Source organism: Calidris pugnax, unplaced genomic scaffold (assembly GCF_001431845.1).
Source record: "Calidris pugnax isolate Ruff unplaced genomic scaffold, ASM143184v1 scaffold5, whole genome shotgun sequence".
Taxonomy (NCBI): domain Eukaryota; kingdom Metazoa; phylum Chordata; class Aves; order Charadriiformes; family Scolopacidae; genus Calidris; species Calidris pugnax.
The window spans coordinates 135,331-152,580 of NW_015090814.1; the positions used below are offsets into that span (position 1 = coordinate 135,331).

General features: G+C 40.6%; 1 protein-coding gene across 1 annotated transcript in view; it reads left to right on the forward strand.

Annotated features, from left to right (window-relative positions):
- CHD7 (chromodomain helicase DNA binding protein 7) overlaps positions 1 to 17,250 on the forward strand; it is a 113,187-nt gene that overhangs the window by 35,998 nt on the left and 59,939 nt on the right. The window contains exons 3-5 of the mRNA XM_014939642.1: positions 7,099 to 7,237; positions 10,741 to 10,878; positions 11,966 to 12,031. Of these exons, the coding sequence (XP_014795128.1) occupies positions 7,099 to 7,237; positions 10,741 to 10,878; positions 11,966 to 12,031 (343 nt within the window). The remainder of the gene's footprint in view (positions 1 to 7,098; positions 7,238 to 10,740; positions 10,879 to 11,965; positions 12,032 to 17,250) is intronic.

Genomic DNA, 17,250 nt, shown 5'->3' on the forward strand with positions numbered 1-17,250 from the left:
TTCATTTGTACCTAGAATTTCTTACAACTGTTCTGAATTTGTTCCAAACATCTGAATCTGTTTTTCAAGATGTGGCTAGCGTTATAAAATATAACTTCCAGATGGAAGCACAGCCAGACTTGGTTAATCCAAATCAGTTTGCAAAATCCATTTGTATTAGGGTTTAAAAATTGCAGTTAATGAATCAGCTTTGCATATGTTCTATGAGACCCACTATTGGTTAGGTTTGATACAGCTGTGTGACTAAATGAGGCACGGACAGTAAGATGTTACTTGTCCCTTTAGCAAGAAAAAGAAGTTTCTATATTAGCAGAGGTGATGTTTCCTGAAGAATTTATATAAACACTGGCTTGTAAAATCAAATGTTGTTCCGAACAGGTTATTTTGACTGTTCAGTAAATTCCTGTTGAGCAGCCTGTCCCTCTAGCAGAAGTTACTTTGGCTGTGTTCCAGACTGTCCTAAGGATAGGGTTTACATACATAGCAATTTGCAACTTAGGAAAAAAACCTCTTGAAGTTTTTGAAACCAAAATACTGTATCAGCTAAAACAACCTTTTTGTCCCGTTTCCCTGTGCTTTTAGAGGTTTAAAGGCTGACCAAGCCACATTGTGTGGCATTGAGCAGGTCCCAGCAGTTTTTGCCACCGAGAAGTAAAAAAGCTTTTACTGCAGGACTTCTCAATTGATGCAGTTTTACAAGGTTTTGACTTCATTGAAGTTTCACTTAATAAGCAGTGGTTAGAAGAGTCTGCCTCAAAAACATGCCTGGGTTTCTGTGGCTGTGCTGGACATTGGACCTCAGAGCTGGTCTGTCCCATCCATTCAGTCCCAGTCTCTGCGCGTCTTCTCTACATCTTGGGACGTGCCATGTGGGAGCAGTGTTCAAGGAGCTTCATGCTTCAAGGAGCAATGTTTCCTTTGAAGGAACAAATCAGAGCTTTCTTAGTTGTATTTGTAGGAGAGTCTTTATCTTCTTTCCCATGCAATGGCTCTTGTCCCTGCTAGAGGACTTACAGTATTCTAGTAAGTGCTAAGCCCTGTTGTTTTACCTGTGAGAGAAATGTGTGTGGAGCAGCATTAAGAGCATTTGCTGTTCCTTACTCTTGCTTAGTGCTATGGAGAAAGTCCTACTTTTTCCATAATGGGCTTGTGTCTCTCTTACCAAATGCTTTCTTGAAAACAAGGTTGTTCCCATTCTGTGGTCTTGTCAGCTTCAGTATCAGACTTCTCCGAAGAACTCTTGAGACTGTGTTGGGATGCTGTGCTGCCAAAGAATTTTAAATCGGTGAAAGAAATTTGCTTACTTGGGCAATTTCACAGACTGGGGAACCTGTCCAGTGACAGATCATTGAATCAAGGTTTTAAATAAATCAACAGTCCAAACATTTAATCATCTGAGCCACAGTATTTCAGCAGCACTAACTCTGGAAAGGAAATATTACAGTAGCTGAGATGATTGAGATTAATGTAAATTAGTATAGATTATGGGTGTTTATATGGAAGTAAAATATTTTGACAAAGTTAGTATTTGGCATGTGTTTACTACTGCTTTCTTCTATTGCTCAGTATTTTGCTTCTAAGCATTGAAAAGATAATTGATTTTTAGATTTCTAAATGCTGTGCAAAACTAACGGTTTTCATTCCTGAATAAGCTGATGAGTTTTAATAGTAGAGTTTTGCACTCAGGTAAAATTCAGATAAATAAAATCATAAGACATAGGAAATGTATTTATTGAAGGGCGGGTTTTTTAGATACAGCATAACAAGCCCTTGATAGTTAATTTTGACACAGGCTGTCTTAGACCATGCAAATAGAAGAAAAAAATCTCCTATTTAAATACCTTAACCATTTTGTAATTTAATATAGCTCATGATTTAACCCTGTTGTTTCAGTTCCAATTTTGACTAACAGTATAATCCTTTTATTCAACAAACAATGGCAAAACCCCAGAAACTTTATCCTTCACATCTCTTCTATCTTTGGTGTAAGTTGTGACAGAATGAGCAGTCGGTCTCACCGAAACACACCTTCACAGGCAGATTGGGGAATGGAAGAAGCTGATTAATTTCATGCTTGTTTGAATTGCATGTCCCATGGCATCTTAGTAAGAAAGGGAACACCCAAATGGGCTGCTAGGACGTTATAGTGCGTACTTGGGGATTTTAAAAGAAAGACCACACGTTAATATTGTGTCATTACACTTGTAACAGATATCAGCCCAGTCCTGCCAATACAGAAAGATAAACGTAGCGGTGGCTGGAAAAAAAACGTTTGCAAAACAAATCAATTGTGGACAAAACTAGTTGGGTTTGAAAGCAAAATGTAGGTATACCTAAGACTACAAATGAAGGGTTTAATTAAATATGTGTGTGGGTGCTGAGTATTATGCGAGCTCTTAATGTTACGGAGCCAGCTACAGGCACATGCAAAGCAGGCAGTTTTTTCCAGAAGTAGGTGGACAGGGAAAGGCAAGTAGTCCTACTGGATTGCAAAGTCATGGCTCAGATGTCTGTTCCTCCTGTGCCTGTCCCTGGAGGAGATGAGGGCCACCTGTTTGAGAAGATCACGCTGCAGCACAGCTGATATTTGTCCCGCTGCTTCCTATGAAACCCTAGAGAGTGGCCACCAATTACGGTGGGAGAAGCGGTAACTATTTGCGAGGGCCAAATGGCAGCTCTTTTTAGGACCTCGTCCCTCCTTCCGTCTCCTCAAAGTGGTGTGCTGTGCTTTGCAGGGCTGTGGTACCTGCTTCCTCCCCTCTTCATCCTTCCCACACAGGCAGCAGCAGCCTGGGAAGCGGGGCAGGAGGAGCGGGTTGCTGCTCGCGAGGGGAGTGCTGAGCATGAGCGTAATTACCTCTCGTGGAGGGAGGTGGAGACGGGCTTTTTTGGCGCAGAGATTCGCTGTTTGTTGTATCGGAAAGGGGATGGCTCCGGGCTGCGGAAGCGGGAAGAGGCTGCTGCGCGGGGGAGCGGTGCGGGCAGCGGGACGCAGCACCCTGGGGAGCTGGAGGACAGGAAGAGAGGTCCCGAGGCGGCGGTGGTAGTTTCCACTCCCAAGCTCGGGTCATCCTGAGCGAGGCAGGAAAGGGGGGTGCCTGTGGGAAAGGACAGGAAACGGTGCGAGATTTCCATGTGTGCGTCCATCCAGGCTGTTCCTGTTCACACCTGTCCTCATCTCCCTTCTCAACCAGCCCAGCTGCCAGATATTTACCTTTGCCTTTGCTGCAGGCAGCCTTTGTGGGCTTCGCTGGTACCAAAGCACACCTCTTAGCAATTTGGCTCAGGGTTCAGGCTGGAAAAAAACTTGTTGTCCTATTGTTTTTCCTAATTTTGTGACGTACAAAACCTGATTTAAAAAAAAAAAAAAGGCTTTGAGTACACGGGGAACTTTAAAAAAAAAAAAGTTTTCCTCTGGTAATGCAATACAATAAGGCAGCTCTAACATTTTGAGAGGGTGGGATTATTTCTGTTATGGTTTTGATGCTCCAGAGTGGATGTGTAACACTTTTTTTTAAAGCCAGGTTCCAATCATGAATTTGTCACAGGGCTGTGTTCCCAAATGGTAAAATAGGGATCAGTAGACTGTCTGACTTCTTTTAAATGTTTAAATTGCAGAGAAAACTGTCATCCAAATCCTGATAGCTGTCATAAATTAACTAACAAACAGATCTGTCAGTTACCCGGATCAGATGAAATAGTTGCACAATGTAAACATACTGGCTATTTACTTCCCCTCTTAATCCTGCTAAGCACACCATGCTTTTTTGGGGTATTTTTGAGTCAGATGGTTTGGCCCTGGTAAGTTCCTGGAGTTTGACCCAGCTCTGTAGGTGGCTGCTTAACTAACTGACACAAAACACATTGTCAAAGTTTGGGTACTTGTTCTCAGATTGTAATTCAAGTTTTCATTTCAGTTATCCTACACACTGTTTTTCTCTTCAGCCCCCGTTTTCCTTCACGTTGTTTGTTCATCTGACCTTCTCCAGGTTGTCTTCTTACTGATCCCCTTTGGTCAGTGTGCTCTGCAGTCCTCGGGGATAAGAGGATGAAACCAGAAAGTGGTATTGGACAAAGAGATTCTAAGACATCTAATCTGAAATGTCTGTGTTTTATATCCCTTGAATAGAAGGACTAGTTTTAACTGACAGGTTTAAAACATTTTTGTGTTTTGTGTGTGGCAAATGCTACTTTAGTTTCTCCCAGATTTATAGTTCTTGTTTTGGGACTGGACGACTATCTTGCCTCCAGTGGGACTTGGCTAAATTTGGTATTCATGCATCTAGTTCTTGTTTTGAGACTGGACGCTGTCTTGTCTCCATTGGGACTTGGCTAAATTTGGTATTCATGCATGTGTAAAAACAAATACGAGGGATAATTGTCTAAATGTGTATATTACAGTTTGCCTTCCTTGTTGCCAGATTTGGAAAAGTACTATCAGATGTGCATCCAGAGTTCAGCATTGACACACAGACCCTCACGGTATCGGCAGAGTGTCTAAGAACAGGTTTTTACCTGCCTGTATTTACATGTGGAAGGGTGATTCTGGTCCAGCCTAACACTGTTCCTGAATGGCACGAGTATGATCCGCTGGGAAGTGGAAAGGCTGAGTCAAAAGTGGGTGCATTAAATTGTCAGGAACAGATCCCACTGGCTCTGTGAGAAGATGGAGAGGAACAGTTGCTGATAGTTTGAGGAGGCCGAAGCTCCCACTGGCCAGGTGAAGCTCCTGGGTGCAGGATGCACTGGGAAGCAGTGACTCGCCTCGCTGGAGGGGACAGTGCTGTCCTGCTGTGGTTTATTTGTTACTTTACTTTCCTTTCTTTCCCTGAAAGAAACTGTAGCCGTGCATTTAAAAAGAGCGATTCTTCTGCTGGATTTAGAACTTAGAATTCCCAGTGGAGCTGGTCACGGGCTTTGTTCTCCCCAAGTTGGTGGCTCCTCCGTGTGCGGGGGAAGATGGTGAAACTGTGTCCGAATTGCTTCGTCCCCGTCTCCCTTCCCGAGGGTGACTCCGTTTGCCGAGGCACGGCTCGGGGGTTGTATATAGGTCATGGAATACTCTTAGTGAGCGGGGAAAGGCCTGAGGGAGGCTGGAAAGGAACCTTTGTCAGGCTGGACCGGCTGCCGGGGTCTTTGTCTGGGCCTCCGCCCGGGGCAGGCCAGGCCAGGCCCTCGTTAGCGCTTCCTGGCCTTTGAGCAAATTGATATTTTATTGAACCTCGGGCCGCGCTATTCTTCCCGGCTTTAAGCCTGTTATTCATAAGGCAGCGGGAACGACCGAGGACGGAACTTCATCAGAGCGAGGTGTGCAATTTACGAGGGTTGGGGGGGGCATCAGGAGGCCGAGAGCGGCCTTGCCGGGAGGTGGCTTCACCTGGCGGGGCCCTCCCTCCCTCAGATTTTTAACCTTTCGATTTCCACAAATCCCAGCAATATGTGAAGCGGGGGTTGGTTTTTTGTCTTTTATTTTGGTGTTTTTTGTTTTTTTGTTTTTTGTTTTTTGGAAGCGGTTTGGCGGTGATTTGCTAAAAGGCGGTGTGTGTGTGGGGAAGCCGCTGAGGAGCTGAGGGGACTGGGAGGGAGGGGAGGGGGGGGGGCGTTGCGCGCGGGCCGCGGGCGCGGCTGCAGTCGGTGGCCGCCCGCCAGCCGAGCAGGTGCGGGTCACGTGGGCCGCGGGTTGCCCGGGCGACGCCAGCGCTCTCGGCGCGCGGATGAAAGGCGATGAGGGGGCCCCCGCCTCGGCGGCGGCTTTTGTCCCATTGGTGGCAGCTAGAGCGGAAACAAACGGGCGGGAGGGGAGGGAGAGAGGAGAGGGGGAGCCGCCACCTCTCCTCAGGGCTCGGCAGATCATCATGTCCGGCCCTGGCGACGCGGGCCTGTCGTGTCCGTCCCCCCCCTCCTCCCCGTTCCACCCAACCCCATCGGGGGAATCCTCGCTGGGCCCGACTCCCCCCGCTGAGCGAGTTGCCAAGGCCTTGAGGGGTTGTGAGGGGGGGCAGCAAACCCCAGGTGGCACCCCCGGTATGAAATGAAAGCGTTGAGGGTGCGTAAGCCGTATAAATGCTACGTCCCCGTCGCTTTTGGCGACCCGTGCTCATTGGGTACCAACACGTAACTCTGCTCTTAAATGTCTCAGCAACCATCCGCTGCCAGCCCCTCAGGTCGGTCACAGGCGGGTTGACCGCAGAGGAGGGGAAAAAAGCACTAGCAACAACCCACGCGAGACTGAAAGGCCAAATGTACAAACTTTTACCACTGGTTCTTCTTTGTTGCCATTTAAAAATTTCACCCCCACGACACTGAAGGTGGCCTCAGTGCTTGATTTGGTGGCGATGCTTTTAAAGCTGGATTTTGATATGTGTCCCCCCACCCGTTTCCAGGCCTCTTAAGTGCAGTTGGAGAGATGGTGGTCCCAGCTCCTCAGGTGGTGAGCATTCTCATGGGGGAAAAAGGGCAGAAAGAATCCCCAAAACCTTTCTCAACCATCAGTAGATACAGCTTTCTAATACCGTGTGGATGCTGAGATACCAACTGAGTGGTTTTTCCCCTCATACAGGCTGCAGTTGCATGCATTGAGGCTGTTTGGGTGCCCTCAGAGCTGACACAAAAGCACCTTTCCTGCTTGGAAATAGCAGGGATGGTAGAAGAAAATGAAGAATTTTCTCATTCAGTCCTTTGTTTGTTAACGCTTCCTTTGGTTCTCCTTACCTGATCAAGACGAATGCACACATAATCCTGTTTCTCTTCACATGTGTCAGGTTGCCCAAATACCACTTTCAGAAAGTGCAGATTTTGAAAAACACAGCTCTGCCTTTCCAGTCTCATTTTTAGTTTCTTGTTCAATACATGCTTAGTGTCGCTGTCTTAAGATCTTGAAGAAGAGAAGCAAGGTGTCTGTTATTAAGGAATGGGAAAGGTATAGCAATGGCCCGTGCATCACTGATTATAGAGTTATGTTTAAATAGTTTAATAAGGAAGGCAGTTGAAAATAATGAAATCATTGAAAATTAACATCTTGCAGATTTTAACTGTTTTGTTAAGCACTTTTTGCTTACATTTTTGTACAACTACTCATTAAAAATACCTCTGTTTCAGTAACAAGAAATCAGATTCAGAAACTAGTGCTGCGAAGAAAAAGGTTAACAAGGGAAAGGAAGGTTCTGAAAACTCCGATTTGGAAAAAACTCCGCCACCATCACCTCATCCTGAAGATGAAGATGACCCAGGGGTTCAGGTAATGCTATCTTTCAAGTTCAGTGTAGCCTTTGGCAATTTAGGTGTGTAACACAGTAGTTCTCATAGTTTTTCTTACAGAGATATGGGTATTTGTGTATTTTCTGTGTTGTTTAGAATGATATAACAAGAAGGTGAGAACTGGAAGTCACTGTGGTGACTGTTTTACTAAAACAAATATTCCTCTTCATAATTCTACTTTACCAGCACACGTGTGTACAGTGCTGCTGAGTTTTCTTGTGTTCTCTTCCATTACTGTTTCAGTTATGGTACTGAATTTTCTGCTCTGTGTACTTAATGTACTGTTATGAGGTCTTGTTTATAACCCTTGTGTTTCTTCTTGCATTGGCTTTGCAAACCTTCTGAAATCAAGAATAAGGCATGACAAAGCAGGATGTCAGAAATGTGTGTGGCAGGGACTTGTAACTACACTGCTTTAATGGATGAAGGGCCTTTTTGTAGGCCTGCCAGTCAGCGACTAACATTGATAATTCCTCTTGACCACTGTGCACCTATCGCTTTCTGTCCAAAGTTTATTTCATATAAAGAAAATCTGGAAGTAGAAATAGCATATATGACAAATTTTGCATGCTCTGTCATTAGCTTTGTTAAGAAGTGGTCAGCTCCTGGCTTGCTTCTTCTGGTAGTGGGCAGAGTGGGCATTAAAAATAAGAATTCTTTCGTTAAGGGAATAGAGGCAAATTGTGATGGAGAAAGTGTGAAACTCCTAAATAGTCATGTTGGTATTACTGAAATCCATGCAGTCGTCCATTGCATATCAGGTTGTGGATGTGTTGCTTCTGGTTATGAGAGACATTGAGACTAATGGTCACTTGAGAATGGTCAAATCGGCCTAGTGAGAAGGTTGGTAACCAGTGGTGTCCTAGCATAAACGTGGATATCAGTGTATCAATTCCTAAATACGATAGCTTTTCCAGAAGTATGCAGAGGAATACTTCTGTGGAAGGAAATGTGAGCAATCTAGTATATTCTAGGATGTAGACTGTAAGGAAATGTGAGCAATCTAGTATATTCTAGTTCAAAATAAAGCATCAAAAAAAAGAGTACTATTTCTGATTCATGCAAGCCATGTCTTCTGAATTAGAAAAGTTGAGATACACCATGGAAATGTTAAAGTTTGAAGAATAAGTTTTCTGTCCTGTGCCAGAAGTCTCTCAGGCTGATCAGTGGTGCTGACAAAGGATGTAGAAGAAACTTTTGGGGCTGATGGTTTTTTGGGCTTAGCTTGCAGATGATTATGTACTGTTTACAGTTTAATAATTGTGCATGTTTTGCTTGTTTTCAGTTTAGTGGGACAAAACTTTCTCTTTGTGAAACTCAACTGGGTGATAACCTTTAAGTTTGAAATACTTTTTTGTTTTTGTAAACACAAGTGTTAGGGTGTATATGCGTGTTTTGCTTGCTTTCCGTTTAGTGGGACAGAACTTTCTCTCTGTGAAACTCAATTGGGTGATAACCTTTAAGTTTGAAATACATTTTGTTTTTGTAAACACAAGTGTTAGGGTGTTTGCCTCACTTCTTAATTAAATATAATAAAGTATTTCAGGTAACTTTTGTTTTCTTAATACCTTCTTGCATGGTGCCTGTTACACTGCACCCACACTTTGTTGTGTCAACTTAGGGAAGGGTTACAACCATATACTAAGACAGGTAGACTTAATAAACTTGTTATGCATTTCCTAACTGAGATTGCTATTATGCAGTTGTCTAAACCACTGTTGTGTTCTTTGTGTTAAATACTGAGTCTTCTGTATCAATACTGTGTATTAATGCACAAAGTGATGCCTTGTTGTCTTTAGAGAGGAAAAACACTTACTTTTGTGTGTTACCATACATATTTTTTTCATATTCCATTATCAAGGAAGTTGATGTTTTGATATTTGCCGTTCAGTTAATGAGTAAAAGATAATCTGATGCAGGTAAATGTATGCACGGTTTCTAACAACAATGCATAACAATTGCAAAGCTTCACGTGAAGGTTAGAGGAAACAGGAAGCTACCCAAGTCAATAGAAATCAAATAGAGCATTGCCATTATGTTTTAGGCATCCTTTCTAGTAGGGAAATGGAAGAAGAGATTTTTGGCTCCAAAAACAATAGTAAGACTTAACTACTGAGCCAAAAGAAAATTTCTATTCTCCCATCAGTTATTATGGAAATGAGGGTGCAAACTTGCCAAGTGATGCCTATTTTCAAGTATAAAAATACTGTTACAGTTTTGCAGGAACTCCTCCCGTGAGTTGCTGTGTTAAAGGTAAATGCTACGTCACCATTGTTTAAAAAGGTGATGTAAACTTCACCTTTGCTCAAAAATTTCATTTTTGGTTAAAGAAAGAATTTCTAATTTTGTGAAGTGTGCTTTATTTGTTCTTTAAAAAGTATGATTAACTATCTAAAAGTAAATATTTGACTTTGAGAGACCCGGGTGCATAGATCTGTTAAACAAGCTACATAAGTATTTGCATGTACTGGTGAAGGTGTGTGTTAAGCTAAGAAAGATGTAAAAATAAGTAGTGTATGAATTCATAAAGATGGTTTTTTAACAGTTGATATTCAAGAATATTTTTTTTTAACGTATACATCAGTCCATTGAAATGTTTAATGCTCCGTTGACAGTTTCTTTCAGCATATGCTCTCAGCTTTTCAAAATATATAACCTGATGGTTATATATCTGGGAATTTGAATTTTATTGTTGCAGAAAATGGTGTCTGGCACCGAGTGTCAAGTTGCAAATTCTGTCAGATGCATACTTGTGTGTTCTACAGATTGTTTTCTGCAGTTTCTCTGAAGCTTTCTCTCATTCTGGAGATGAGGGTATGGGGACACAGAAACCCATGTTTTCAATTTGGGGTGGTTCAAATTTTTCCTTCTCCTCTGTCAGTTTGGGGTCTTTGCCCTTGCTGTGCTGCAGGATGTCTTTCCGAGCAGTGCTGGGGCAGTGGAGTGAGGAAATCATATTTCATTGTATTTCCCCTACAAGATAATCTGTGTACAACTGGGTGGATGGGGAGTGCAAGAAAGTGTGTTGTCACTGCTTAGCAACACTGCGGGCCACGCTGCGGAAGGTGGGGTTTGGTTCCTGCGTCGGCCATCTGTCAAAGTTTGTCATAGATGTCAATTGGGAGGTGCAACTTCTTGGGTTTTAATTGCTTTCGGAGATACGCTTTCTAATCTTCTAACGTGGTTTCAGTAGTGCTAAAAAATTAAAAAATAAAATACCCCTTTCCAACTCAGAACAATCATGGAATGAATTTTTAATTATTTTTTTCCTTTTTTTTTTTGTCTCTTTGTTTACAAAATTCAAGAGCAACTAAAAGGAAGGCATATAAAATAGTTGTGTCTTGATTACACTATTTCTGCCAGAGTGCTGTAAAAATACTAGGGTTCACTACACTAGTATATTTGAGAAACACAAGTTTTCTCAGTGACTCTGCTGCTTATCACTTTTGTTTCTCATGAAAAATACCAATTCTGTCTGTTTAGAAGCGACGCTCCAGCAGGCAGGTGAAAAGGAAGCGTTACACAGAAGACCTGGAGTTCAAGATTTCAGATGAGGAGGCTGATGATGCTGATGCTGCTGGAAGAGACTCTCCTTCAAACACTTCTCAGTCGGAGCAACAGGTCAGATGTGAACAGACTGGAAAAGTGGCTCTAACTGCAACGTTCAAAGTTCAAATACGGGCCCTTTTCCTGAATGATATTCATCCGAGGTTGGCACAGTGTGCTAGAAGGCATTAGCTTTTTGCCTTCTTGATATATACTAATATATTAATTCATGACTTTGTTTACAAGCTAAACGGTATGCAATTTGACACAGTTCTTTGAAATTAAAGGTCTCTACCTGAAAGGAAACCGAAACTGGACTGCTAGGAGTCTTGAATTTACTTCTGTGAATTCAGTGGTCTGGCTTCTGTGACTTTAATAAACCACTCAAGCTTGTTCCCTGCTGCTAGGCTCCATAAGAACCCCTTTATGAAATTACTGCCTTGTAGTACCCAGCAGGGTACACTTTATTCTCTGTGCAATGTAAATGATGGATAAAATAGTTTGAATAAGATGAGGGGTAATAACGTAGGAATGACTGTTGTAACAATCTCATTGTTTTGTAGTGCTTTTTTCAAAGAACTACTTCACTTAACTAACTGATGACCTATTGGAGAATATCTACATGTTCTTTGGTATTTCATTTGGCAATTTGTTAAGCCCTGTGAAATATTGTATGTGATCTCCATTGTTAATTGTGTCTTATCAGGAGGAGAATTTGGAAGGGTTGCCTGCAGTTGTAATAATGAATTAATGTCATAGAGAATCGCAGGCAATTTTGATAGATACCACGTGGACGCTTACACAGCCAACCAGAGTTTTTCAATATCTTCTGATATTTAGACTGTATGATGCTGAAAGTGTGTGTTATTCTAGAAGAGGTGAACTGCTTCTGTGGTTGTGTCTGTGTACCTGTGCGTGTCAGCCTTACTGAGAGAGCTGGAGTTGCATTAGGTCTTAAAAACAGGCTTAAATAAGTATCCTTCAATCTTTTATTCCATATTAAAACTATTTGAATCATCTCAGTTCTCATGTTAGGGGGAAACGGTCTTCCTGTGTATTAAACTCCCATTGCAAAAAAAATATTCAAAGTTTTTCTAATGAAGGAGGTCTTTAAATAACAAAAGTGCACTCCCATGACTCTTGTATGGTATTTCTGATGTAGGAATCTGCTGATGCTGAAGGTCCTGTTGTGGAGAAAATCATGAGTAGCCGTTCAGTCAAGAAAAAGGTAAACCAAACCCAACCCCCTTCTCCCTCCCTAATTTTAAACAGGCTAAGCGTATTTCTGCTGAAGCCCCTATCTTAAAATACCTCAGGTATTCCAAATTTAAAAACTGTTTTATTGTATGGAGGAGCTTCCCTGAAAGTGTCTTTAGATGGTATTTTACAAGGTTTTGGATAGATGCATACAAAACAGATTAGTTGTTCAGTCTTCTGCTATTTTGTGGTGGTGTTTCAGATAAGAACTTTCATTTTTACAAATATACGTACCTGGGAGAAATCTCTGATGCTCTTCACTTCAGAGTGATGTTTCATGGGAGTTTGAAGAGTGAGAAAACTCTCCTGCATCCTAAGTTTCTGCCTTTTTTAGTAAAGAAAAATCCTTGTCCATAATTGTTGTGTCTTTTTGATAGTGGTTGTGCTTAGTAGCTAAAACAGCTTTACACACGATCAAGAACGTTACATACATGTGTGGTTAATCCCTTCCTTGTCACTAGGCTAAGATGGTGAAAAAACCTCTCCAGCTAAGTGTGGTTCTCTCTTAAATCTGTCCTGGTTGCTAGTTATGTTTTTATTTTGCTTATGGATTCTTCTAATCTGCTTCACGACTTGATTGGCCTTTGCACTTCCAAACTATTAAACTCTGAGTAGGAAGTAGAAAAGAACTTGTTCCAGAAAGGGCATTATTGTATTTTGTAGACTCTTTTGTGTAGCTAATTCTCTGGCTTACACCGCAGTGGGCAGAAAGCTGTCTGATCAATATAGATATGGTACTCGTTTTGGTCTTCATTAACCAGAAATATTTCTTTTCCTCAAAATGTTAATTTTCAAATTTGAGGAGGGGAAATTGCCTTTATTCATGGATATCGATATTTTTTTTTTTAATGTTGGGGTGTTTTTTGGGTTGTTTGTTTGTTTTTTCTTCTTAATTTTATTACTACAGTCCTAACATCGTTAACAGCTTTGTAAACCTAAATTCATGCAGTGTCATGACTGGCTGTGATTGAATTTGACCTGTTTCTGCAGCTTTCATAGCAGAAAACCTCTAGGGCTTTTTTTGAAGTCTAGAGCTATATTTTGTATTTCATACCATAGGCTTATTTTTTGGATAAACTTCACGTAATATAAACTCAGTAATTAGTTGTCCTGATGGTCTACTAAGGCAGGAGAGGAGAATGTGGTCTTTTCATAAATGTCTTTACATTGGAAGCTGTTTTTCACCAATTATTCCTCTCTTCTTCCTCTCCCCTGCAAACAAAGGTGTGATTACTCATGGGGAGTGTGTATTTTGCTGCAGTTTGTGGGAAGTGGTTGGTCTGCTGCCTACATGTCTTTGATTGCAAGCTCTGCTGGAGGCAAGCTCTATTTTGAGCTCTTTCTTTAATGTTTTTTATGGATTGTATTTGCAGGTTTGAGGGGTGTCTCTTCTTTCCCTGCTCTTCTCCCCAACCCTTCTCTCCAAAATCCAAAAAAAAAAAAAAATGGATTTCAGGATGTTAATATTTAACATCTAAAGTATCCAACTGTGCTTTTATTAAAGGTCTTTTACACTCTTACTAACGTCATCAAAACCCTGGTTGTTAGATTACTAATCAAAGTAAAATTGCTGCGATCAGGACCAGTGCATAAAATAAACATGAGGAAAGGCTTCACTAGGAAACCTTTCAGTGGATTAGGTTGTAACAAAGATGTTGCGTTCAAGTAGAGGACATTAGATAATGAATACGCTTTTGGAACAGGATTCTTATCATAAAGTTGTGCTGATTTTTTCTCAAAAGTAATCTCAGTCTAGTTTTGGAGCTTCCAGATATGATGCAGCACTGTACTTATAACCATTTTTTGAAATGTACAGAATAAAAGATAGAAATTACTTTAGTTCATGCTCGAAGTATAAAAGACAATGTTCTTCCCTGTTGTTCTTAATGTGGAATTTTGAATTCTGTTGAATGCTCTTCCCTCTCACACAAAGTGTTAAGTACACATATCACTCTCTTTCCAAACCATCACGGTCCTGACATCTTCAGTTTGTACGAGGAAATTTTGTACTTTTCTAATTATTTCCTTGGCCAGCTTCAGTCCCCTTTGAATTTCTGCTCCTTAACTTTGAAAAGGAATGACTAGAAATAAATAAGCTATTCAGCACAAATAGTAGATAATATGGAAAGATGTGGAGCCTGCAGAACATCCTACCTGCATGTTATACATCTGAATTTCTCTTTTTGCAGAGCAGTCCATGGTGAGAATTAGATCTAATTGAGCTGCATACAAATGCCTATATCTCTTCCACAAACTGATTAGTTTACAGTCTAGTGTTGTGTATCAGTTGAGGTGATTGGGGTTTATGTGTTGCTTTGCATCTGTTATTAATGTGCTCTGTCTGCTCTTTCTCTAGCGGTTTATGTTTCTGGTTATGGATTTAGGGGTTTTGTTTTTGTTTTTTTGTTTTTTTTAAACTCGCTCTTGTCTCTACACCCCAGTGGCTTGCTCAAACAACTTCTGCATTAGCAGGTATTACTGTGTCACTTCTGTGGCAGAGGCAGTGCAAGATTGCGTGCTCTTAAGTATTTGCTTGAAGGAAGGGATCATTTATTTCTTCAGTTACCTGCAGAGACTGTGGATCAGATTGTCAGTCATGGTTGCACCTGCGCAATGGTAATTGGAAGTGTCCTGCATTGCCCAAGTCTGCCATGTGCTATTCTAAGATGTCTGCGTAATCATTTTGGGGAGAATTTTGCATAAATGTTCTATTTCACCTTTTTACCTGGCTAATGTAAATGTGCGCGTAGCAGGGGTTGGACAGTGACGTCAAAGGCATAAGCTTCTGTCTCATATATCCTAAACTAATGTATTGTTAAACCCTACCTGAGTGCTGGCAATTGTAACTTGATTAGATTTTTTTTTTTGGCCATAAGCATGAATGCTGGAGAGTAAGAATTTTTTTAAAGGTTTTTTTTTTTCCCCAAAATTCTCTTTATTTAGGAGACTCTCTGATGCGTGCTCGTAAAACATATAATAACATAGACCACTTATTACCTATTAGAGAATACAAAAGTACACTTTACTCCTGAGAGTTACAGGATTTATCAAGATTTACATTGTAAAATATTGTTAAGTTGGCAGTTGACAGAAAATATACTTGACTGAAATGCTGTTGAGGGAAGTTAAATTGGCTAATATGAAACCTTGATATAAAGGTGTTTAACCATGATGTATCTTAAAGGATTCTGATTTGGAACTAATCGAAGAGGCTTGGCCATAATGCATTTCAGAGAAATAAAAAAAAAAATTGTCTTAAAGTTAGGGTTGGCTTCTTAAAGACTGAATTTGTCTGAGAGGTGTGAATAGATTCAAATAATGGCATCTCTATTATTTAATACTTTATTTAATACAGTGTTGACCTCTAAATATTAATACTTCTTGAGAAATACTCTATTTGCTTTGTTTAAAATAGAAGATCTTGGTGATCTTCAAATTCTTTCCTTTGACAGTATCTTTGTAAGTGACGGAGAAGCTTCTTCCCTGTGTTTAGTGTCAGGGCATAGTTTGTCTTCTTTAACAGAGGAATCAAGAAGTAGGACCAGAAATACCTTCTCCTCTAGAAAGGAACACAAGCAGACTGTACTGGAGTGATATGAATGCTCAAATGATAAAATCCCTTGCTAGTGTGGAAGAGGAGGAATACTATGTAAATCAGGGAGTAAATATGAATACTTCTTGAGAAATACTCTGTTTTATTTTCTTGGTTTAAAATAGAAGATCTTGGTGATCTTTGAATTCTTTCCTTTGACAATATCTTTGTAAGTGACGGAGAAGCTTCTTCCCTAAATATTAATACTTCTTGAGAAATACTCTATTTGCTTTGTTTAAAATAGAAGATCTTGGTGATCTTCAAATTCTTTCCTTTGACAGTATCTTTGTAAGTGACGGAGAAGCTTCTTCCCTGTGTTTAGTGTCAGGGCATAGTTTGTCTTCTTTAACAGAGGAATCAAGAAGTAGGACCAGAAATACCTTCTCCTCTAGAAAGGAACACAAGCAGACTGTACTGGAGTGATATGAATGCTCAAATGATAAAATCCCTTGCTAGTGTGGAAGAGGAGGAATACTATGTAAATCAGGGATTAGGAATGCATTAACATTTCCTTTACTGTGCTGGAGCAGAGTTTAATGCAGCTGATACTGATGTTCTTTAATTGCACTGCTATGGAAGTAATGTCTAGCCAGCACCTTTTCTTTTGAGAGAGAATTTGGAAGATGACAGTTCACCCTCTAGCTTTAGAGTAGTTTCTCTTCAAAAAAATGTCTTAAAATTAGGGTTGGCTTCTTAAAGACTGAATTTGTCTGAGAGGTGTGAATAGATTCAAATAATGGCATCTCTTTTTTTTAATACTTTATTTAATACAGTGTTGACCTGTAAATATGAATACTTCTTGAGAAATACTCTGTTTTATTTTCTTGGTTTAAAATAGAAGATCTTGGTGATCTTTGAATTCTTTCCTTTGACAATATCTTTGTAAGTGACGGAGAAGCTTCTTCCCTGTGTTTAGTGTTAGGGCATAGTTTGTTGTCTTTAACAGAAGAATCAAGAAGTAGCACCAGAAATACCTTCTCCTGTAGAAAGGAACACAAGCAGACTGTACTGGAGTGATATGAATGCTCAAATGATAAAATCCCTTGCTAGTGTGGAAGAGGAGGAATACTATGTAAATCAGGGATTAGGAATGCATTAACATTTCCTTTACTGTGCTGGAGCAGAGTTTAATGCAGCTGATACTGATGTTCTTTAATTGCACTGCTATGGAAGTAATGTCTAGCCAGCACCTTTTCTTTTGAGAGAGAATTTGGAAGATGACAGTTCACCCTCTAGCTTTAGAGTAGTTTCTCTTCTATATTTTTTTCTCTCTTTTTATATACATATATTTGTGGGTATATATAAAAATTATGGAGGGTGGTGATTTGTCCAGGAGTCAACAGTTTTGTCTGTTTAGTGCTACATACAGTATTTATTACAGATGTTGTTGTCCCTGCTGAAGTGTGTTGAACAGAAAATCCTCTTCTATTTAAAATTGTTCCAGAGTTCATTAGTAAACACAACCCGTTAATGTTGTGACATAAACTGAATTCTAAGCGTGTGCCTGGTGCACTGTCCTTAGTTTGTCCTATGGCTGGGTTCAGGAGTAATTCAACAAAGTATTACATGCCATATGTTATGCAATACTTTGGCACTAG